Source organism: Penicillium chrysogenum (assembly GCF_028827035.1).
Source record: "Penicillium chrysogenum strain IBT 35668 chromosome Unknown utg000004l_segment0_segment0, whole genome shotgun sequence".
In the NCBI taxonomy this organism is placed as follows: domain Eukaryota; kingdom Fungi; phylum Ascomycota; class Eurotiomycetes; order Eurotiales; family Aspergillaceae; genus Penicillium; species Penicillium chrysogenum.
The window spans coordinates 5,644,051-5,664,245 of record NW_026622752.1 but is presented as its reverse complement, the minus strand read 5'-3'; the positions used below and the strand labels follow the sequence as shown (position 1 = coordinate 5,664,245).

At 48.3% G+C, this 20,195-nt stretch overlaps 6 protein-coding genes across 6 annotated transcripts; 3 read left to right on the top strand and 3 right to left on the bottom strand.

The window, feature by feature from the left end:
- Positions 1-2,348: 2,348 nt before the first annotated feature.
- N7489_008091 (uncharacterized protein) lies at positions 2,349-3,145 on the top strand (the record flags this gene model as incomplete). The annotated part of the gene is made up of 3 exons (XM_056713841.1): positions 2,349-2,498; positions 2,548-2,792; positions 2,851-3,145. The coding sequence occupies 3 exons, from the start codon at positions 2,349-2,351 to the stop codon at positions 3,143-3,145; spliced, it is 690 nt and encodes a 229-aa protein (XP_056567556.1).
- A 279-nt stretch (positions 3,146-3,424) lies between these two features.
- On the bottom strand, positions 3,425-4,474 carry N7489_008090 (uncharacterized protein; the record flags this gene model as incomplete). The annotated part of the gene is made up of 1 exon (XM_056713840.1): positions 3,425-4,474. The coding sequence occupies one exon, from the start codon at positions 4,472-4,474 to the stop codon at positions 3,425-3,427; it is 1,050 nt and encodes a 349-aa protein (XP_056567555.1).
- An 876-nt stretch (positions 4,475-5,350) lies between these two features.
- N7489_008089 (uncharacterized protein) lies at positions 5,351-6,568 on the bottom strand (the record flags this gene model as incomplete). Its single annotated transcript, XM_056713839.1, has 1 exon — positions 5,351-6,568. The coding sequence occupies one exon, from the start codon at positions 6,566-6,568 to the stop codon at positions 5,351-5,353; it is 1,218 nt and encodes a 405-aa protein (XP_056567554.1).
- Positions 6,569-7,838: 1,270 nt separating this feature from the next.
- On the top strand, positions 7,839-15,917 carry N7489_008088 (uncharacterized protein; the record flags this gene model as incomplete). Its single annotated transcript, XM_056713838.1, has 14 exons — positions 7,839-8,383; positions 8,433-8,946; positions 9,010-9,685; positions 9,746-10,195; positions 10,249-12,407; positions 12,466-12,562; positions 12,611-12,636; positions 12,692-12,951; positions 12,999-13,554; positions 13,612-13,893; positions 13,946-14,020; positions 14,081-14,421; positions 14,472-14,949; positions 15,021-15,917. 14 exons carry the CDS (start codon positions 7,839-7,841, stop codon positions 15,915-15,917), a joined length of 7,356 nt encoding a protein of 2,451 aa, XP_056567553.1.
- A 1,020-nt stretch (positions 15,918-16,937) lies between these two features.
- Positions 16,938-17,475, top strand: N7489_008087 (uncharacterized protein; the record flags this gene model as incomplete). The annotated part of the gene is made up of 2 exons (XM_056713837.1): positions 16,938-17,394; positions 17,456-17,475. 2 exons carry the CDS (start codon positions 16,938-16,940, stop codon positions 17,473-17,475), a joined length of 477 nt encoding a protein of 158 aa, XP_056567552.1.
- A 320-nt stretch (positions 17,476-17,795) lies between these two features.
- On the bottom strand, positions 17,796-18,793 carry N7489_008086 (arylamine N-acetyltransferase family protein; the record flags this gene model as incomplete). Its single annotated transcript, XM_056713836.1, has 2 exons — positions 17,796-18,348; positions 18,399-18,793. 2 exons carry the CDS (start codon positions 18,791-18,793, stop codon positions 17,796-17,798), a joined length of 948 nt encoding a protein of 315 aa, XP_056567551.1.
- Positions 18,794-20,195: the final 1,402 nt, after the last annotated feature.

The window sequence follows — 20,195 nt, the reverse complement described above, 5'->3', positions numbered from 1 at the left end:
GACTGGTTCCTCCATGTTGAAAGTTCATGGGCAGAATTTGAAGAGTCTGGGAATTTCTCTGGGAATTTCTGGGGTACAAGGAGGGAAAAAAGCGGAGAATGTCCGAAGCAAAATGCCAACCTTGGAAGGCTCACGCGAAGCCACTTAGTCACGGGAACATTCGGATCCATCTTATTCATACACAACTTTAGATAGATAACTTGTTTGATTTATTTTATTTTTGTCATGAGACATCCAAGGCTGTAGCTGTATGCTATAGTACGCAGCGGTATAGAATGGGGCCAGGGTTCAAAACCCCTTTTAATAGGGTTAACTAACTAGTTAGCTCTCGGAGTTGGAAGAAAAATATATCTTTGTGAAAGTTTTATGAACTAGGCCCATGATGCGATTAATTAGTTGGTTCCTATCGACTACCTAGGTAGGCATTGAGATAGTGATTTTAGCGCTTAAATAGGCCAAGCTTTTGCTCTATAGCACTCCTTTGCGGCCTCGAGAGCTTCTAGAACTTTCGAGTGGCAGACCAACCACGCATTGCACTCCCTGTGCTTGCTCCCAGAATAGCAACCTAAGGCTAATAGAGAACGCTGGATGCGTCGGATTTCTGGCATAGATAATGACCTGCAGGGAGGACATCGGTAAAAGCAGCAATAAGCGCAGTTGCTTGTTTGCCATACAGAAATTGAACAGAAGACTTACGCCTTACCTCTATAGTTAAAGATTTACCTAAACGATGCTGGCTCACCCTAGCTTCCCTACGGTAGTTCACCCGCGGTAGAAAATTGATACTGGCATCCAGGCCAAGTAGCAATAAGGTTCTCGATACACACGGACTGAGGTGTTGCCAATTTCGGTCCAGTGACATCTCAAACAGAGTAAGATATACGCTAACCATAACTATCCAGCTACTTTCGTCGACAGAATAGGTGGGACAGCTAGTAGGGTTACCGAGTAGTTTACGAGAACAAGCTCGGTTTGTTCTTGTTCAAGATTCACGAATTGGCATTCTTCCAAGGACCACAGTTTATACTTTACTTATACGGGGAATTATCTATCGGGAACTTCCACAGTGTACTGAATAACAACAATGACACAGAACCTTGTAAAAGTTTAATGTTGAAGGGGATCAGAGTACTAGGGTTTCGATCCCAATTACAATTTATGAGGTGTGATCCGTAGCGCTCCGCCCTTATTTGACCACCGTAAGCAGACTTATAGTGCTTCGCTACGAGTATACCTAGATAGAGGGATTTATCAAGAGCGTTTGATCTTACCGGAGCACACAATCGTGCTAGTTGCCCAAATATTGAACCTTTGGTACTTAAAAGCGAGAAAATTAAGTTCACGATGGAGCTGTGGATGGTACCAACTAGGGTATGACAGACTACATATAATCTACCCAACAACGATGTGTTATACCAAGCATCTTGCGACGAAGCCAGGATAACTGCGAAGACTCCACATCAGAGATCCACCCATTAGGACTAACCTCAAATTGCCAATCCTCCGGGAGGCCGTCGAACCAGGATTCAATAAAGACTGCCTTTAAAAATCACGCACGGAGGGAGCGCCCATCCGGAAGCATTCGTACACTCGATCACCGTCACCCAATCATGACTTCCAGGCTGTAAAATGATCGCGACCGTAGTATTCACTTCTCGTAATAACCTTCGCGGTTGCCGTTAACCCATCGCGAAACCGAACTCATCAAAGTTATAAACATCGCCGGGCTCGATCCCAAACTGAAGGACAGTTTTTCTAATGGGTTAAACCACTCCGTAATGACTTTAGGATCCTCACATTTTGCACGCTCTTAGTTCCACTGTTTCAAGAACTGGCAGAATAAGAGAGGGCGTCGTTACATATATATAGTTCGTCACCCAGTTTTCGCCGGCCGCAAGAACCGCGCTTTTTCGAGAACGTTCGCCATCAGAACAGGGCTGGGGAGCTGATCCGCGAGAGTCCATGGATACTATTTTGAAGAGATTTCTGTCTGTAAGTTTATGCGAATTGGCGCGAGAAGTCGCGCGGTTTTGAATATCGTTTAGGCGGCGTAAAGAGGTTTCCTGTACTTTAAAATAACGTGTTGCCTCACGAGAGAAGAGATTCTCGATCCTTAAAGGTCAGCCATTTTTACTGGTATACGTAGCAGACTAAATCCCTCCAGGCAGACTAATTATTATTCAAGGCAGCAGTGTTGATTGCCCCCATTTCGGGCTTAGCATCGCCGGGCTGTCAAACCACTTGCTTTTAAACAAAAACCTTGGCTTCTGGATCTCCATGAACCTCACATTTGATTCTTACACTGTAAAGACAAGCAAAGAAACACCAAAGTGAAAATGTGCCAAAAAATGTGCCAAAGAATATGTTCCGCGAACAAACACCCGCTCTCTAGAGCTCGCAAGACACAGGTCCTTATCTCGGTGGTTTCGTGGCCGTGCGCTCTCGCCGCCGTCTTTACGAGTCGTGATGGCCCTCAAGCATGGATCCAGCTCATTGCAGTGAGTCTTCCTCTCCTACTATGATAGAAGACCATCTAACAATTGGAAGATCACGGTTTCTAGCACCATACCTGTATTTATGCTCCTCGGGTATCGCAAATCCGGATGTCAATTTTATTCGCTCCTTGAAATCGCTATTGATGGCTTGGTCGCATTGCTCCTAGTCGGGGTATACACCTCCAAAATGATCCTCCTTTCTACTCAACAGATTAGCGAATGGGAATCTCCCTGGGACTACACGATTGCCCGTAGTCTTCCCCAGGTTTACTCCAACCTCTCATGTATCATCCTCGGGTAAGTCGGTCCAGAAATCCAATATCACCTAGTCTTTCAAATATACTAAACCCCCTAGACTGTTATATTTGCGCACCTTTTCTCAAGGCTTCCTCCAAAAATGCATCATGCCTATGCTCAAGGCCCGCCGCGTCAACTACACCATTTGCCCAGCCTGTGACCAATCTGTGGATGTTCCGATAACCAAGAGTCAGGAAGTGACTATGAGCGCGGTGGGACAGGAAAGACCCTTTGGCTCGATCGATGGTCTTCGGGGTTTGTACTCTGATGATGTTGGGTCCCAGCTGTTGCTACTCGAGAGCTCCTTGGGCATGGAGGGTAAGCAGACTACGGGAATTGTCTCCAATAACTGAAGCTTTGGTATGCCAAGAACAAAGCTCTGATATGGATACAAGGGTTGGTTTGTACGACCTTACAAGGGCTTCATCTTCTGTATATATTGGCTGTCGCGAGGTTACCGGCCCCAAGGCGCCGTCGGGGGCTAGCTTTTAGGTCCTTGTAGGCGAAGGAGAAGTAAACAAAGTTTGAGAAGCGCGATATCCTATGGTTCCAGTAGGTATGCATATCCATTGACTGCATGAACAGTATACTACCCATTCCGTTGTAAATCAACACAAAGGTGGTTTTGCCACTTAGACGCTGCTCCAGTATTCTTCCATGTACTGCCGCGCTGACATGGGAATAATGGCAGGGCATAGTCTATTCACCACAGGCTGCAGAACTACCTCATCTTCCAGATCCCGGGTATAAGCTAGTTTGAATTCAGCCCACATCAGCCCCATAAAATCGTCCTGTGCGCTGAGCTTCATTTCAAGGTCCCGAGGTTTGATCACATCGACCTGGAACTTCTTCCCTGTGACGGCTTCTGCATGGGTCAACAGCTCGCCCATAGTGAGAGTATCTCCGACCATAGTCATGTCTTCCTCCCACTCTGGCAGGTCTAAAGATGCCGCCACAAATCGGCCCACGTCCCTCAGAGATGTCATGCTGATCCGCGGCCACCGGCCGTCCTCGGTCTGAGGTAGCTCCGCAACTCCATTTCTCAGCCCAATCAGAAACGCCCCAGAGCCATCTTTCAGATCTCCTTGCCGCTGCAGACCCTGGCACGCTTCGTCTTCGCCTGCGGCATAACCTTTCCCAGCTGCCAACTGTCGAAGCGTCGTCTCCTCGTCACTAGTTGGCGATGGAATTGGGTATATTCCGTGGCCGATATAGTTCATAAAGGACCCGATGTTGAACTTCGCAGACTCGATTTTGTCCTTCTGCTTTACGCACGCATCCCACACACCCTCATTTCCCCATTTGAGAACGGATATGTTTTCCGACCCTATTGGCCCAAAGCCCCATTGCGATGGCGCGAAGCGTTTGCAGCCCGCTTTGACCGCGGCCTCCAGCAAGTTGATTTGTATTTTTGCCTGGGACCCATCCACGGCCGATGTAACAGAAACAACCGTGTGGACACCGTTCAAGGCGGCTGCGAGGGAATCGACGGAATGATAATTGACCGGGTGAATCTGGGCACTCGTTCCGTCTTTATCGATGGCGCGGAGCCAGAGGGGAGCACTCGGGTTCCGCGAGAGGATCACTATATTCCAGGAACTTTGCTCAGAAGATATGACGGCAGTGACAATGGCGCGGCCAAGGCCGGCAGATGTTCCTCCAGCAATGGCTAGGGTAGGCATGTTTGACTTCTCTGTGTTGAGTGTAGTGTTTGGTGACGACGAGGACGCCGAAAAAGATTGCATGGAAGGTGTGGGGATATTATTTATGAGGTTATAAACTGTGAGTAGCAGATGTGGCGCTTCCCCTGTCTCTGATTCCATTTCCATACGCCGAGCCCGGAGCCTAATTGTCGTTTTTCCCACTTATCATTAGCCACAGGATTGCTTGATCATCTCGGCGCACGGAAACAAGTCGCCCGACCGGAGCCCGCGGGAGCCGCTGGGGGCGTATCGCCGGACCCCGCGGGAGCCGCTGCCCAGAGGTGAATTTCACATTCCAGTCTGGACGCCAATTCGAGGACTTGAAGCTTATCCTGAGAAAGATGCTTCAAGAGACAGGCGCTCATAACATGAGGGTTGGTACAGAGGATCTACTGTGAAAAATTATATTGCTCTGGAAAAGTTGATAGCCGCGTGGAGAAGGAAGAAACTGTCTATTAGCAAGAGACTACTTGTATGGGAGCAAACCAGGTCAGATGACCTATCAACAAAAGAGCCAACCGTCTACCCATGCAAGGTATACCTGCAGGAGCGTTGGCTGAAAGCGTGATGAGGGCAATTCTGAGAAGAAGACACCTTCAATGGATTGTGAAGCATACATATTGTCGGACCTTCGGCCCATTAGCGCCCATGCCGGTAGTATACGCCTTATTTGTTTATTTCCTTTAGAAGGAATCTTAGCTTAGCGCAACTCTATGAAAGAGCCCTTCGACAATCACATACTATGAGTTTCCAATAGAAATATTCCAAAAGGATTCACTCTAGTACATAGGAAAAGCCATTTAAGAGCCCATGGATGATACTCCAACCAAAACCAGTGGACCCAGTGGTCACCTATCAAGGGATATTCGGATAGACCTTGTTGTTCGCCACAGTAGCACTTTCAAGTTTTGGCAGAATACTCTTGGCGAGTCGCTCGATACGTAGTTTAAAGAATATCTCCGGATCATGATTGCCAAGGTCAAGTCCCAACGGACCTGCCACGTGCTTCAGATGAGCAGATCGCGTACATTCAATCTTCCAGTCCCGCGCGAATTGCTGGATCATGGAGTAAAACTCAGGAGCCGTGACGTCTCCGTGGTGAAGCCCGGCCTTCTTTACCTGCTCGGCGGCTCCCTCTGGCGCGTAGCGACGCATTCGCTCGAGGAATCCCCCAATTGTTCGAGAGGCATACAGATCCGCGCTGGCATGTACCACACCCGTCGTACCTTGCGCAACATGAGCCAGACATGTACGTGCCACGAGGTCAACTGGAATCTCGTTGCAGGGTGCGTGCGAAGGTAGTCTCTGCTCGAGCTTCAGATACCAATGCTCCGAGTCTCCAAGGAGTATCTGGAGGAAGGAATGTACCGGTATGGCACCGTCGCTGCCGTAGAGAGGGTAGGGCTCCTCGATTGCCGGTGATATGAGACAGGGCCGCAAGATGAGTATGGGGAATTTGTGGTTGCCCCCAAGAAGCAAATTCTCGGCTAGGTGTTTGGCCAATGCGTAGGGAGCCGCGAATTGTTTGGTATAGGATGATTTTCCTGTAACGAGAATCTTCCCTAGTTCCTCTGCCGGGTCTTTGTATAGAGGGTAGATTTGCTCCTTGACCACACCGTTGGGGAGAAAGCTGGACACATAAGTAGTTGATATGTGTAGAAAGCGCTGTAGCTGAGTGAAACTATCGAGTAGAGACGCAAGTGTCAGATGAGAAGTACAATTGACTGGTATAGTCTCTGCGAGATCTCGAGATAGAGCAATGTCCCCAGCAGCGTTGATCACCACCGTGGTCTCATTTTGTAATCGTGATATATTTTCAGGGGAAAGACCGAGGTTAGGCTGGGTCATATCACCGAGGAAGAACTGGATCTTGCAAGTGGCGATGATCTCTTCCACTTGCTCTGGAATCGACTGTTCCCATGCTTCGATTGCCCTTTGGACGGATCCCCGTACCAGAACAAATATTTTGGCTGTTGGAAGTTGAATGGCTAGCTTGTATAACAGACAGCTGCCAAGATTCCCAGTTCCCCCGGTGAGGAAGACGACTTGTCCTCGAAACCATTCGCGGTCCATTTTGATCAAACGTTGTCTTCTGCTCCTGGGTTGGGTAATGAGTATATTTACAACATAAAAGGAGCTGCCTAACAAGGTTTCGTAGGACGCTGAGAAAATACCCGGGTAGTTGTCGGTCAAACGGCTGGATAAAAGTACTAGGGGACCAGATATATAACCATATATCATATCATGCTTTATCTGTACTAACCGCTGCAATCCACAGTCTAACGTCTAGTGGTAATACATTATTATTTTGATTTTAAGCCTCGTTCCTCACTGCCGCTTCCGGCATTTAATCACTTAGTGCTGAGCATATTAGGGATATGTCTCACCCCTAAGCAGTTTATACCATCCAAAGAACGAATACCCGGCTCCGTGTCAAGGGAAATGCGGGACCCTCCATATCGGCATATAGTAAAATCGAAACAAATAGCCGAGACCGCCACTTCTTCTGAGTTCCGAATAGCGGAATGCAACGGCTTAATCGGCCTAAAGCATTACCCCTCAAGGCATGTTGGGTCGCACTCGGCCATGCCTCATGGTATATCTGACACGAGGTACCTTTTGTGTGCCACACCAGAGACTCAATATCTGGATGAGGGTGGGTTACGTTGAACACCCGGGACGGAGATTGGGTTGGAAATCCGGAGGGTTGAAGGCTTCTTTGTGCCGACCTTTCCTTCTGATTGTTCTAGCCTCCGTAGTACCAGATCTAGTGATGATAAATGTGGTGATATATTATTGTACGCTCGCCCTGACCTTTAGTTTAGATATAAAGTGAAGTTCTCCAACAAGAGCATCACTTCTAATGAGACCGCTTGTTTGGTTCCTTGACACATGGCCTTGTATATACCTGTTTCAATATGGCAGTAAGATATAGATAGCATCTCGGTGACTTGTTGAGTTGCAGTCGCACATATGCGGGTCTAGGTTGGAGTAGTGTTGAACAACATTGAGAAAGCCATGTTTCCCGAGGGCAAGCTGCAGACTGACACATCTTCATCTTTGGCAGCGTCCGGCAATACAGCCGAGGAGCCATTCAGGCATGTACGATTTCGCCGGTAGCGGAGGATTTCGGAGGAAATGGGTTTCTTGAATCTTGCAAAACCAGGATATGTAGGTACATATTGTGTAGATTTGGCCTACTCGCTAGGTTAAGGGTAAATTTTATCGATGGTCAAAAGGCCATACATTGTAATATCAGAGCTGAAACCCTAGTTCAACCTTTTCCTTTGTCTGCTCTGCAGCCATCTTGATCCAGTCTCAAACTATTCATCATTCGACAAAAATGAAGTCAACAACTGGACAAGGACAATCATCATGCAGAAACCATGTGGAGGATTTTGGGGAGCCAATTGCTATCGTTGGTATGGCAATGCGGCTACCGGGCGATGTCCGATGTGGAAATGAGTTTTGGGAAATGCTCGTGCAAAAACGAGACGGCTTTTGTGAAGCACCTCCCTCGCGCTGCTCTAGAGAGGCGTCTAGCAGGTCCGATTGTGGAGATCTGAGCGAAACGAGAAAAGGGTTCTTTTTGCAAGAGGATCCAGCTTGTTTTGACGCTTCCTTCTTTTCCGTTCCTCCCCACGAGGCGGCGCGCCTGGACCCCCAGCAACGGCTCTTGCTAGAGGTGGTTTGGGAGTGTCTGGAGAACTCGGGGGAGACCAAGTGGCGCGGGAAAAATATCGGTTGCTTTGTTGGAGTTTTCGGGGAAGATTGGCTAGAGATATCCCATAAAGATCCCCAGCACCTGAATCAGGTATATCCCATCGGCACCGGTGGGTTTGCATTGGCAAACCAAATATCGTATCGGTTTGATATCTCGGGCCCGAGGTGAGTGCGGTCCGTTGTCTTTATGTCAAAAATCTCTGACCTTTTGTAGCATGACCATTCAAACAGCTTGCTCTTCATCCCTGGTCTGTCTGCACGAGGCCTGTCAAGCACTCAGATCTGAAGAGTGCTCCTCAGCTCTGGTATGCGGGACAAGCCTTATATGGAGCCCAACCATGACAGATGCCATGACCAAAAACATGGTTATATCACCAAGTGGTATATCTCATACCTTCGATGCTGACGCAGATGGGTACGGTCGTGGCGAGGGGATCAACTGCATATATCTCAGACCACTGCGGGAGGCCATTCGTGATAACGACACCATCCGTGCTGTCATCCGCTCCACAGTGAGCAACCACGACGGAAAGACCCCTAATCTTACCCAACCCTGTCCCATATCTCAAGAAAAATTGATCCGACATGCGTATCAGATTGCGGGAATTGAGGCAGTTCACGAGACACCTGTTTTTGAATGCCATGGGACTGGAACAGCCGTCGGCGATGTCATCGAAGCCTCAGTTGTTGCAAAGATGACCCAAGGAGACACAACATATATCACTGCGGTTAGTATTGTCTATTTCCAGAGCTGTCCAAGAAGCATGTTACTTATGCTGTACATTTCACAGGTCAAACCAAACGTCGGTCACTCAGAGGGTGCCTCAGGTATCACAAGCATCATCAAGTCCGTTCTGTCACTGGAACACAAGACGATCCCACCCAATACGCATTTCAAAACGCCGAATCCCCAGATTCTATTCAAAGAGGCAAATCTCCATGTGCCCCTCGAACCGACTCCTTGGCCTGCTGGCAGACCCGAACGGATCAGCGTAAATTCGTTCGGTATTGGGGGATCTAATGCCCATGCCATTCTCGAGTCCGCCTCAACAGTCTCTCTGAAGTCTCAAACTACACGGCTTGGATTTTCCAATCCACATCTCTTGGTCTTGTCTGCGCACACTGCAGACACGCTTCGCAAGCGCATTGGCCAGATCACCGACTATGTAAAGGATCACCCAGACCGCCTGCATGATCTTTCCTACACTTTGGCTGCGCGGAGGTCGCATCTTTCCCACCGGGCCTTCGCGGTGGTTCAGCCAAATAACCCTACACTAGATGATACAGCATTCTCAACGTTTAACACTAGTTCCTCAAATGTCGTATTTGTGTTTACGGGCCAGGGAGCTCAATGGCCCGGGATGGGCCTGAGACTTCTGTCTAGCTTCCCAGAGTTCAAAGAGGATATCAAAATGATGGACGAGGCACTCCAGCAGCTACCCGACGCCCCAGATTGGTTATTATATGGTCAGATTGAGCGCCCTACCTCTGAAGTTAAGAGAATATTTTGACTAATATAGCTGGCAGATGAACTAAGCCAAGAGAGTTCAATTTCTCGGGTTCACGAAGCCGAGTTCTCTCAACCTCTCTGTATTGCCCTTCAAATCGGCCTTGTAAATATCCTTCGGGCCTGGGGAATCGGACCATCCACAGTTGTCGGGCATTCGAGCGGAGAGATTGTGGCTGCGTATGCTGCCCGAGCCATTTCGATGAGAACTGCTATTGTTATAGCATACTATCGAGGTAAAGTTGCAAAACCGATGGAAGGCTTGGGCGCTATGGTGGCTGTCGGCCTTGCCCCGGATGAAGTGACACCATATTTGACGCCTGGAGTGGTTGTTGCCTGCCACAATAGTCCACATAGTGTCACCTTATCAGGAGATAAAGATTCGGTTGAACGTGTGATCGAAAGCATTAAGACGGCAAATCCAGATACACTGTGCCGGCGGCTTGCAGTGAAAATTGCCTATCACTCTGGTAAGTACCCCCTGCGCCTTACTCTTATACCTTTGTGCTTACATTAGTTGCAGACCACATGAAACAGATTGGCTCTGAATATGAAGATTGTATCTCTAGTCATATTGAACATGAACAGGAGATGCTTCCTTTCTGTTCCAGCGTAACTGGCGAAACGATCACCGACCCTCGAAAACTAGATGCATCATACTGGCGACAGAATCTGGAATCACCAGTACTGTTCACCGAGGCTATCCAAAGTCTACCTGCTAGTGGGACACCGGTCTTCCTAGAAGTTGGGCCACACTCAGCCCTTGCCGCCCCCCTGCGACAACTCTTCCGAACTCTGCCAGCGAGGTCACCGGTCTACATCCCCACTTTATTTAGGTATGACGAGGATGTCCAAAGCCAACTACTCCGGACAGCGGGACAGGCCTATGCAAGTGGGATGGGAGTGAATCTGCCAAGCATAACCGAGCCGGGGAACACCTTGACAGACCTTCCACCTTATCCTTGGCAACACGATCGCCCCTACTGGAGTGAGAGTCGACTGAGTAGGGAGTGGAGGCAGCGCAAGTTTCCACACCATGAGATCCTCGGCTCGCGGGTCGTCGATACGACCGATCATGGGCCTTCTTGGCGCAATCTAGTCACGCTGGACAATGTGCCCTGGCTCTTGGATCATGTAATCCAAGGAGCCGTCACATTCCCTGGTGCCGGATTTGTGGCCATGGTAGGCGAGGCGGTCCAACAGCTGCATCCCGACAACGACAGCTATTCGGTGCGCAATACAACATTTACAACGCCCCTACTATTTCACGAAGGAGACCAGATCGAGATAGTGACTAGCCTCTGTCCGGTCGAAGTGGCTGATAGGATCTCATCCGGTTGGTACAGTTTCAAAGTCGTGGTCCATGACGGGGAAAGGTGGACACTACATTGTCAAGGTCAAGTAAGACCAGGGTTCGATCATCCTCCAGAGCCATCCCCAATCTCTTCGTATAAGCGGTCTGTGCCATCTGAAGGTCTGTATCGAGTGCTCCAAAGGAGCGGGATAGATTACGGTACTCAGTTTCAAGGCCTGGAGCAGATCACAGCAGATCCCACTGGACCAAGGGCAACCGCGACTGTTCTAGGTAACCGTGGACTGCCTGGGAGTAGGTATTCGCTGCATCCCACGGCGATTGATCAATGTCTCCAACTCATGGGTGTGGCCTATGCTCAGGGCTTGCCGCGGAACCTCACCACCATTTATGTTCCAGCTATGATTGATTACTTGTTCGTTGGACCAGGGGGTCCACCTATGCCAGCAAGCGCGCGAACCAAGAGTGGTACGAGGGATGGCCAACTGGGAGATGCCATTGCCATGATTGATGATCGGGTGGTGCTCTCCATTCAAGGGGCTTACCTTTTCGACTTGGAAAACGATCGTACAGATTCTGGAACTGGGGCCGCGGGCTCGGTAACCCATCTGGAGTGGAAATCGGACATTGAACTTTTGCCCTCGGAAGCACTTCTGTCTACACCACCCGATTATACGTCACATGCTATGAATATCAAAGCCGTGGGGCAGCTATCCGCACTTTCTGTTCTGGAGGCGGCGGAGCAGATTCGAGATGTCGACCCAATATCACCACATTTCGCAAAATGGAAGAAATTCATCCAGGACGCCGCTTTCAACATGAAAGTAAACGGACAACAATCCATCTACCCGGAGTCGTCTGAGTGGGCATCACTTGATTCCGCAGACAGACAGGAGATGATACGGAAGGTAACAGCAGAGACCCAATTTACCTTTGATGCTCCAATTGCGGATTGCATACGAGTCGTTCTCGATAACTCCAAGCAGTTTATATCTGGTGAAAGCAGCCCATTGGAGGTTCTCATGAAAGATAACTTGCTGCACCACTTCCATGGTGCGCACACGCAGTATGCCGATTGGAACCCATTCCTACCGTTACTCTGTCATTCCAACCCTGGTCTGCGAGTACTTGAGATTGGTGCAGGTACCGGCTCCGCAACGGCGATGGCTCTAGAGCTTCTTAAGTCCACGAGTGGGGAGCGTATGTACGGCCAGTATGTTTTTACTGACATCTCCTCGGGCTTTATGGCTGCGGCAATGGAGAAATTCAGTAATGAGCAGTGCATGGAATATAAAGTTCTTGATATCACCCTTGATCCGGTTGAACAAGGGTTCGACCCTCACAGCTTTGACTTGATCATTGCTTCCAATGTGAGTCTTTGACTAGAATGCCTCGTTCTAACAGCGTTAAACTCATCTTCTCCACCAGGTTCTCCATGCCACCCCCAGTCTTCAATCCTCACTCCGTCATGTGCATTCTCTCCTGGAGCCCACGGGACGCTTCTTACTGCATGATACTAGTCCAGGTATGTTACGAACCTCAAGACTTGCGCATTGAGCTGACTAGGGTATAGAAATTTTAATGCCAGATTTCACCATGGTAGGTACCTTCCTTTTTTAGTGCACAGTACCCTTGTCGCTTACATGTTCTATAGGGTGTATTTACCGGCTGGTGGCTCGGTGAGAACGATGACCGAGCAGATCACCCGTACATTTCACCCGAGCGATGGGATCGGGAGCTACGAGCTGCAGGTTTTACTGGAGCTGATGTAACGGCTTATGACCAAAAGCCGCCATATCATATATCCGCCAGCATGCTGTCACGGCCCGTGGACGATATCTCCATCCCTACCGATATCTGGCTGCTAATAAGCAATTCTACCCCAACCCAGTGGGCGAGTGATGTTCAATCACTGTTCCGCAACAAAGGCTATACCACAAGCTGGACTACGTTGGATCAAGAACCCCCAAGGGCAAATTCATCGTATCTCTGCTGGATCTGGAAGGAGCCCCAATAAGTTCCCTGCCGGAGGATGACTACGAGGTATTCCGACGATACATAGAGCAAGCGCAAGAATGCCAATTCTTGTGGGTCACGCAGTCAACCTCTCACGCCTGCCCAGATCCAATGTTTGGCTTAATCCATGGTCTAGCCCGCACTTTGCGGTCAGAGCTGTTGCTTGATCTCTCAATTTTGGAGCTTCCTGCATGGGATGCTGCCGGCGCAAAGGCCGTAATCCAAGTGTGCAAGAAGATACAGAGATCCCGCGCTCACTCCCTTGCTGATACAGAGTATGAGTATACATTGCATGAAGGCGAGGTTAAGGTCAGCCGGTACCACTGGACACCTCTTGTCGAGCACCTCGCAAACCCGCCTCGTCCAGATGTGTCTCGAAAGCTAACTCTCACATCATACGGTCTGTTGGATACTCTTCACTGGGCTGAGAAAGAGCCATCCTATGAGTTGAGTGAGGGACAGGTTGAGGTCGAGATGGACTACGTTGGACTCAACTTCAAGGTAAGACTTCCGCACTCCACATTCATCTTGAATGGAGCGCTGAGCATTATATTCTAGGATATGATGGTTGCAATGGGCTTTTTCGGAACCAAAGAAGACCTCGGACTCGAAGGCAGCGGTATTGTGCTTCAAGTTGGACCTGATGTGACCGATATCGTGGTGGGAGATCGCGTGATGTTGATGCATTCTGGTGTTCTGGCCTCGAATGTTGTAGTTCCCCAAGAAGCTTGTATCAAGCTACCACAGGGGTTGTCAATGGCAGATGCTGCCACGATGCTAACAGCCTACGTCACTGTTCTCTATTCGCTACTTGAGATTGGTGCTCTGAAGAAGGGACAGGCGAGTCACTATTGTTTTCTTCCAATATTGATGGTAACTGACCTCAAAACAGTCCGTTCTCATTCACTCGGCGTGCGGTGGGGTTGGAATAGCTGCTCTGCAAGTATGCCAGGCTGTTGGTACCGAGGTCAGCTCACTTTCCTGTGAATAATATGGTTATGGGAGCTAATCATCAAGTCGAATATAGATCTATGCCACTGTTGGCAACGACAAGAAGGTAGCCCATTTGATGGAAAACTTTGGTTTACCTCGAGAACGGATTTTCAACTCTCGCAGCACATCCTTCCAACCAGACATAATGCGTGCCACCGCTGGACGGGGAGTTGACGTAGTGCTCAATTCCTTGTCCGGTAACTTACTACACGCTTCGTGGGAATGCGTTGCGAAGTTCGGTCGGATGGTTGAACTGGGAAAACGCGACTTCATAAGTCATGGAATCCTCAATATGGGCCTTTTCGAAGCCAACCGAGCGTTTTTCGGCGTTGACCTCGCACAGGTTTGCAAGGAGACTCCGGAGGTTCTCAAAAGGTTTGTCCCGGATGAGTCTCAAGGAACGAATGGTAACTAACACATAGCAGTACCCTGGCAACATTTGGAGACTGGTATCGCCAAGGGAAAATCGGACCTATCCATCCTGTCAAGGTCTTCGATGCGGCCGATATTGTCAGTGCATTTAGGTATATGCAGGCAGGTACTCACCTAGGTAAAATTGTGGTGCGTATGCCATCCTCCGTGGAAAGCTTGCCTCCTCCTGTTGTGAAGACATTCCCCTCATTCCGATCCTTTGCCGCATACTTACTCATTGGCGGGCTCGGTGGTGTTGGGCGATCTGTGTCAACGTGGATGGTCGAGCAGAATGCCCGAGAGCTTATCTTCCTCTCGCGGTCAGCTGGCAAATCCGAGGAGGACCAAGCATTCATTCAGGAACTCGAAGCCCAAGGTTGTAAAGTTATCTGTGTGCCAGGCAATGTGGCAAATCTCAAGGATGTAAAGGAGGCTGTTGCCAGATGCACGCGGCCCCTTGCTGGTGTCCTCCAAATGGCAGTTGACTTGAAGGTAAGCCCTTCTCTCCACTTCTCGCCCTAGTACCGGCCGAACATAACATCTAATCTCCATCTTCATATTAGGATCGGCCGTTCTTGCAGATGAGCCACGAGGAGTGGGAAGCCGCGCTGGCTCCGAAGGTCGCCGGAACCTGGAACCTGCATCATGCCACATTGCAGCACTCACTCGACTTCTTCATCGTGTTTGGCTCTATTTCCGGAATATGTGGCAACAGTGGCCAGGCGAATTATGCTGCAGCAACTACATTTTTGGAAGCATTCACCCGGTATCGACAGCAGCAAGGACTCCCTTCTTCTATCTTGCACCTCGGGGTGGTTGGAGATGTGGGCGCCGCAAGTCGCAATTCCCGGTTCCTGCAGAGAGTGCATTCAAGCGCGCTACATGTGCTCCATGAAGCTGAAGTAATTGATGGGCTCGCTGCAGCGATAAATATATCTTCAGTTAGTGGTACTATTGGTACTAACGCGAATGGGGTAATGGCAATTGGAATCGCGCACACAAAGCGCGTCGCCGATATTCCCAAGGAAATGTTCCTCGGTGGACGTGACGCTCGTTTTTCGATTTATCCCAACCTTGACTCCGCCAGTGCTGGCGTTGGCGGGGATCAATCCTCTCATGCAAATGCGTTAAAGGCTCTCCTTGCTCAGATACAAGCAGATCCCTCGCTGACGGGCAAAAAAGAGACTGAGGTCGCGTTGTTGATGGAACTGGGCAGGTTCATCAGTCATAACCTTACAGGACAGACGCAGGATCAAGGGCCGGATTCTGCGGATGACGCTGAGGCAATGGCCGCTATGGCAGTTGACTCCCTCATGGCCATAGAGGTCAGGAACTGGCTGCGGAGGTCTCTTGGCGTGGAGATTCCTACGGTGGAAATCAACCGAGCAGGTACGCTAGGAGGTTTGGTGAAGGTTGTTTTGAAGGGACTTGGAGAGAAATACGATCAGCGTGCTACCTAAGAAGCTGCTGCAGGTCAGTTGCAATTAGATAGCTAGACAGAACTTTGATGTACAATTTGGATTCTTTACATACATTGACATTGTGTGCCCTAAAGCCGAGTAAGCTATATAAACAAGTCTAACCTGGAGGATATTAATGAACTGAGGATAATTCGGGCCCATGCTAGTAGTATCTAGTATCTCCAGTATCGTAGCCATCAAGAAAGAGTCACTCAGTAATCCAAAAGGTAAGCATAGGTTACAATGTAGAAATTGAAGACTAAGAGCTACACTAAGTACATTAGGGAGTGTCCTTATGCATCCTTCGTTCCTACTCCTCGATATACTCCCCAGAGCCAACGCTGGATCCATGGTCACGTGATCTCTCCTTGCCCAAGTTGGCAATGCCGTCGCAGGGTTTGTCCAGTACCGATGGTCGCCTATATACTTGATTTCGTCTGACAATGGGGTCTTGGCTGGGGCTGATTATGGTCTTTGTTACTGAACATAATTAGGTTTCCCTTCCTCCCAAATACCTGGGGATGCCCGAGTGTAGGATGATGCACGTGATCTTCTGGCAGTTAGATTGGTTTCGGTGGCCCATCGATGTATTTGTCACATAACAAGGGGTAGATATATCAGATATTTATCACATATTGTTGTGTATTTCTTTGTTGTGATATGCATCGTGATCACCCGGTATATGTGGTGTGACTTAGAATTTCTTTTTCCCTGAGAGCACATATGTGCAGCTCATGCACTAATTAACTAATCCCAATAAATCTCGCATAGTAAAATATGAGCTGTTCTATCCCTTCCTTCGTTTTCAGCTAAGGAGAATTTCAGCCACAAATATTTTCTATTGTGACGTCTCCCTGCATGATTTCGCATTTGAAGTGAATATTAGAATCCAAGACCTTTGGAACGGTGGCTACAACTTAAATACATCCATTTCCTCCTATGTCTTCTGTGCATTGATCACTCGCCTCAAACACCCACACGTTCAATTTCTTCAATTCTATACCTATACCTATACCAGACATGGTGCGGTCGTGTCTTTTGATCGGATCCTTCGCCGCTCTCGGCCACCTCGCTCATGGCTTGATCTTTAATGATAGATTCAGGCAGGATGTCGGTGGAGAAGTTCTACATTTACTCCATGATTCTGAGGATGCAACAGCTGTCAGATTTGGGAACTCACCTGATCTGGAGAAACAGGGCTGGACCTCTAACACCGAGGGCTTCAATGATGACGAAGCTGTCGTCACGCCCCTGAATTCCAACAGGACTCTGCAATGCGAAGTGGGCAGCAAATGCACACTGGATCCTGAAGGATTCAGAAAGCCGTATCGGATCACTAGAGTCGATGAGAAGGATCCCATTTTTACGTTTCAAGACATCCCGTCTTCGCTCTATCTGTCTCGGACACCCGACCTATACCTGGAGCTGAGTGATGTTCAAGATGATTCAATCTATTTCTTCTTCGAGAAAATCGAAGGTACGAGGATTTTCTTTTGGTCTTAAGCGCTATTTCTATACTGACAGGACTTTCCCCTCAGGAACCCGCTCTGAATTATAGGCTAGGAAAGCTATACCATTGTCGACGATCGTATCTCTAGCCTCTTGTGAAGGACGCCATAGAGGTTAATATTTCGGGCTTTCAGTGATCAATCCTTTGTCTACATAGCGGCTCTATACTTTTGTATGTAAGAATGGATTACTCGGATGATCATAAACTAATTTATATGATTCAATGTATTAGTTCAGTCATTTATAAACTATAGAAGGCCCCAACGCAATGTGCATTACGAGGCCTCCCCCCGTAGAAATATGATGACGACAATGAGCCCTCTGTAAGGCTCTATCTCACCAGTCAGGCGTGAGTGATATGTTTTTCCGCTAAATGACAATCGAGAACCATTTCTTCAACCCGCGCAGCCTATCCTCCTCGTTTTGAAAAGAATCTATCACTCGTGTCTTCCCACCCATATTCAACTTGACCACATTGTTGACAAACATGATTTTCCCAACAATAGAAACCCCGTCTTCTATTTCGTTGACAAATTCGCCATCCTTCATAGGAAGACCGTTCGTATCCCCATCTCGTATAAACTTGACAACCCAAACGTTTCCCTTCTGAAAGGCCTCCCAGCTTGTGAACCGATTCATCACTTCAAAGTCGTCTTGAAAAAACTCCAATTCGCTGAAACAGTAGAAGGAATTCCACTCCTTTTCGGGCCCGTTCCGATACTGATATATCCAAAGCTTTTGTTCCGGGCGCGATTGTTTTGGCATGTTCCCATAAACCAGTCTGATCTCCTGTGTGCCGAGGTTCTTAACTGTATACCCACTAGTCAATTGAAGTGGGCTGGTCGGTCCATCTCCGCCAAATGCCGCATCGACGTGGTATTGCTTTCCAGAGGGGAGCTGCACAATATTAACTAAGTGCGTCCTGCGCTTTTGTCAGTATGATTCATCTGATTTTGTGTGATCCTGCCGTACCAGCCTTTGAATTCACCCTGCGGGATGCCATCAATCCGCTCTCGGTTACGGACTCCTGTCATGTAGGCGGTAAATCCCAGCCCGCGAAGTACATGATAGAAGAAAATATTGCACTCGAAACAGTATCCACCTCGTCGAGACGGAATCTCGTCATTCGATCCCATTAATTTGGTGTAAATGCTCTCCGGATGAATGTCCACGATAGGCGTGGCAGAATAGTGAACTGAGAGGTTGTCATATGGGAAAGCTGTGATTTGGCACCTGAAAAGAGAGGTCAATGCCTCCTCGGTTTTAGGGAAGCTGAGCGGATCATGGACGCATTGTGCATATTGGATGGGCAGCGTGATATATTCGAGGTACTTGCTTAATTGAGCCGTTGAGTACGCAGATGCCATCTCCTCGCTAAGGAACGCAGTGAGATGAGAAGCTGTTATTCGGATATAATATTAATAAGAAGTAATCTCAAAGATACATACCAGGAGCTCAACTGATGTAAATTCTAGCATGGAAATATTTTGGCCCTTCAAGTGAGTCATCCTGTCAGACATCGGATGTAACATAATCCAATAAGCGGCGGGAACTGATAGGGCCACCTCAACTTTTAATGTGATTCACGCTCGATCGAGCAACCCTATTAAAAGCACAATAACATCATAAATTTCTATTGAACACCTGTAGGGCATTTAGAATATGTATGACCTTTTATCCCACAGCCAGAATATGTCACCTGCCGCCGAACTAAGGGCAACTGAGGTAAAGTAGACTGAGTAACCGGTTTGCGGATACCTCTGATAAAAGTACAGATACTGTTAGTCTTGGTAAGACAGGTAATCAGTCGTGGGTAATCCTTATTTAGTGATCAGCCAATGATTCCTAAACGTGCATCCAGCACCGCGCTAAGTCAATGCCAAGAGATTTTAGAATTTCCCCGAGTCCCGTCCAAGAAAGTCACTCGCCGTCCATTCATGCACAGTCTGAAATCTCTCGAGGCTTGATATATTTGTACGGAGTACTGTTTAACAATACTGTGAGACAACAACCACAACCGCGGTTCTGGAGCAGTCTAGTTGCTGTCTCACTTGATCCGTCATAAACCCATTTAACTGTACAGTAAACCCCCCTTATAACAAACTTGGATATAACGAAAACCGGTGCTTGAATTAATTTGCCAATTAATTTGCCATACAAAATTCGTTAAAAATTCTTTCGTTAATTTACCTCTCTTCCCATACAATCGTTCCAAGGTTCGTTATATTGAGGTTTAGTCAGGGGTTAACCAATTAGATGCCTCTCTTCGATCCCCACCTAGTAGAAGCTCGGTCCACCGCTCGGAGTGCCCTTTCTCTCGGGGTAAAGTGGTAGTTACCTAGGTAGTTATCACGCCCTAGGGAAATATAATAGGTTACTAAGAGCGAGGAAAGCAATATTAGGACGTTTTTAGGGCCTGAACTTGTAGATATATATACCTAATATATGGCACCTTAATTTAACGAAGACTTCTTTGATTCGCTATAAGGTTTACTGTAGTCGATCCTCGGCACGGATGCTATCCATTCTATCAACCACGTGTTTGCATGCTAATATCGTGGTATTTCGACGCGCCGGCCAAGACGCGTGAAGCAGCGAGTTAGGAGCAGGGAACTCTGCACGGGATATTCTATAGTCCCACAAAAATGTGATGCCAAATGGATAGCAGGGAGATTGCGCTTAGATGGTAGCAATAGTACCGATCGAGGGATAGAATCTTTAATGAAGGGTGGAATGCTTTCTACTGCTTAAGTACGGAGTACCCTGCCT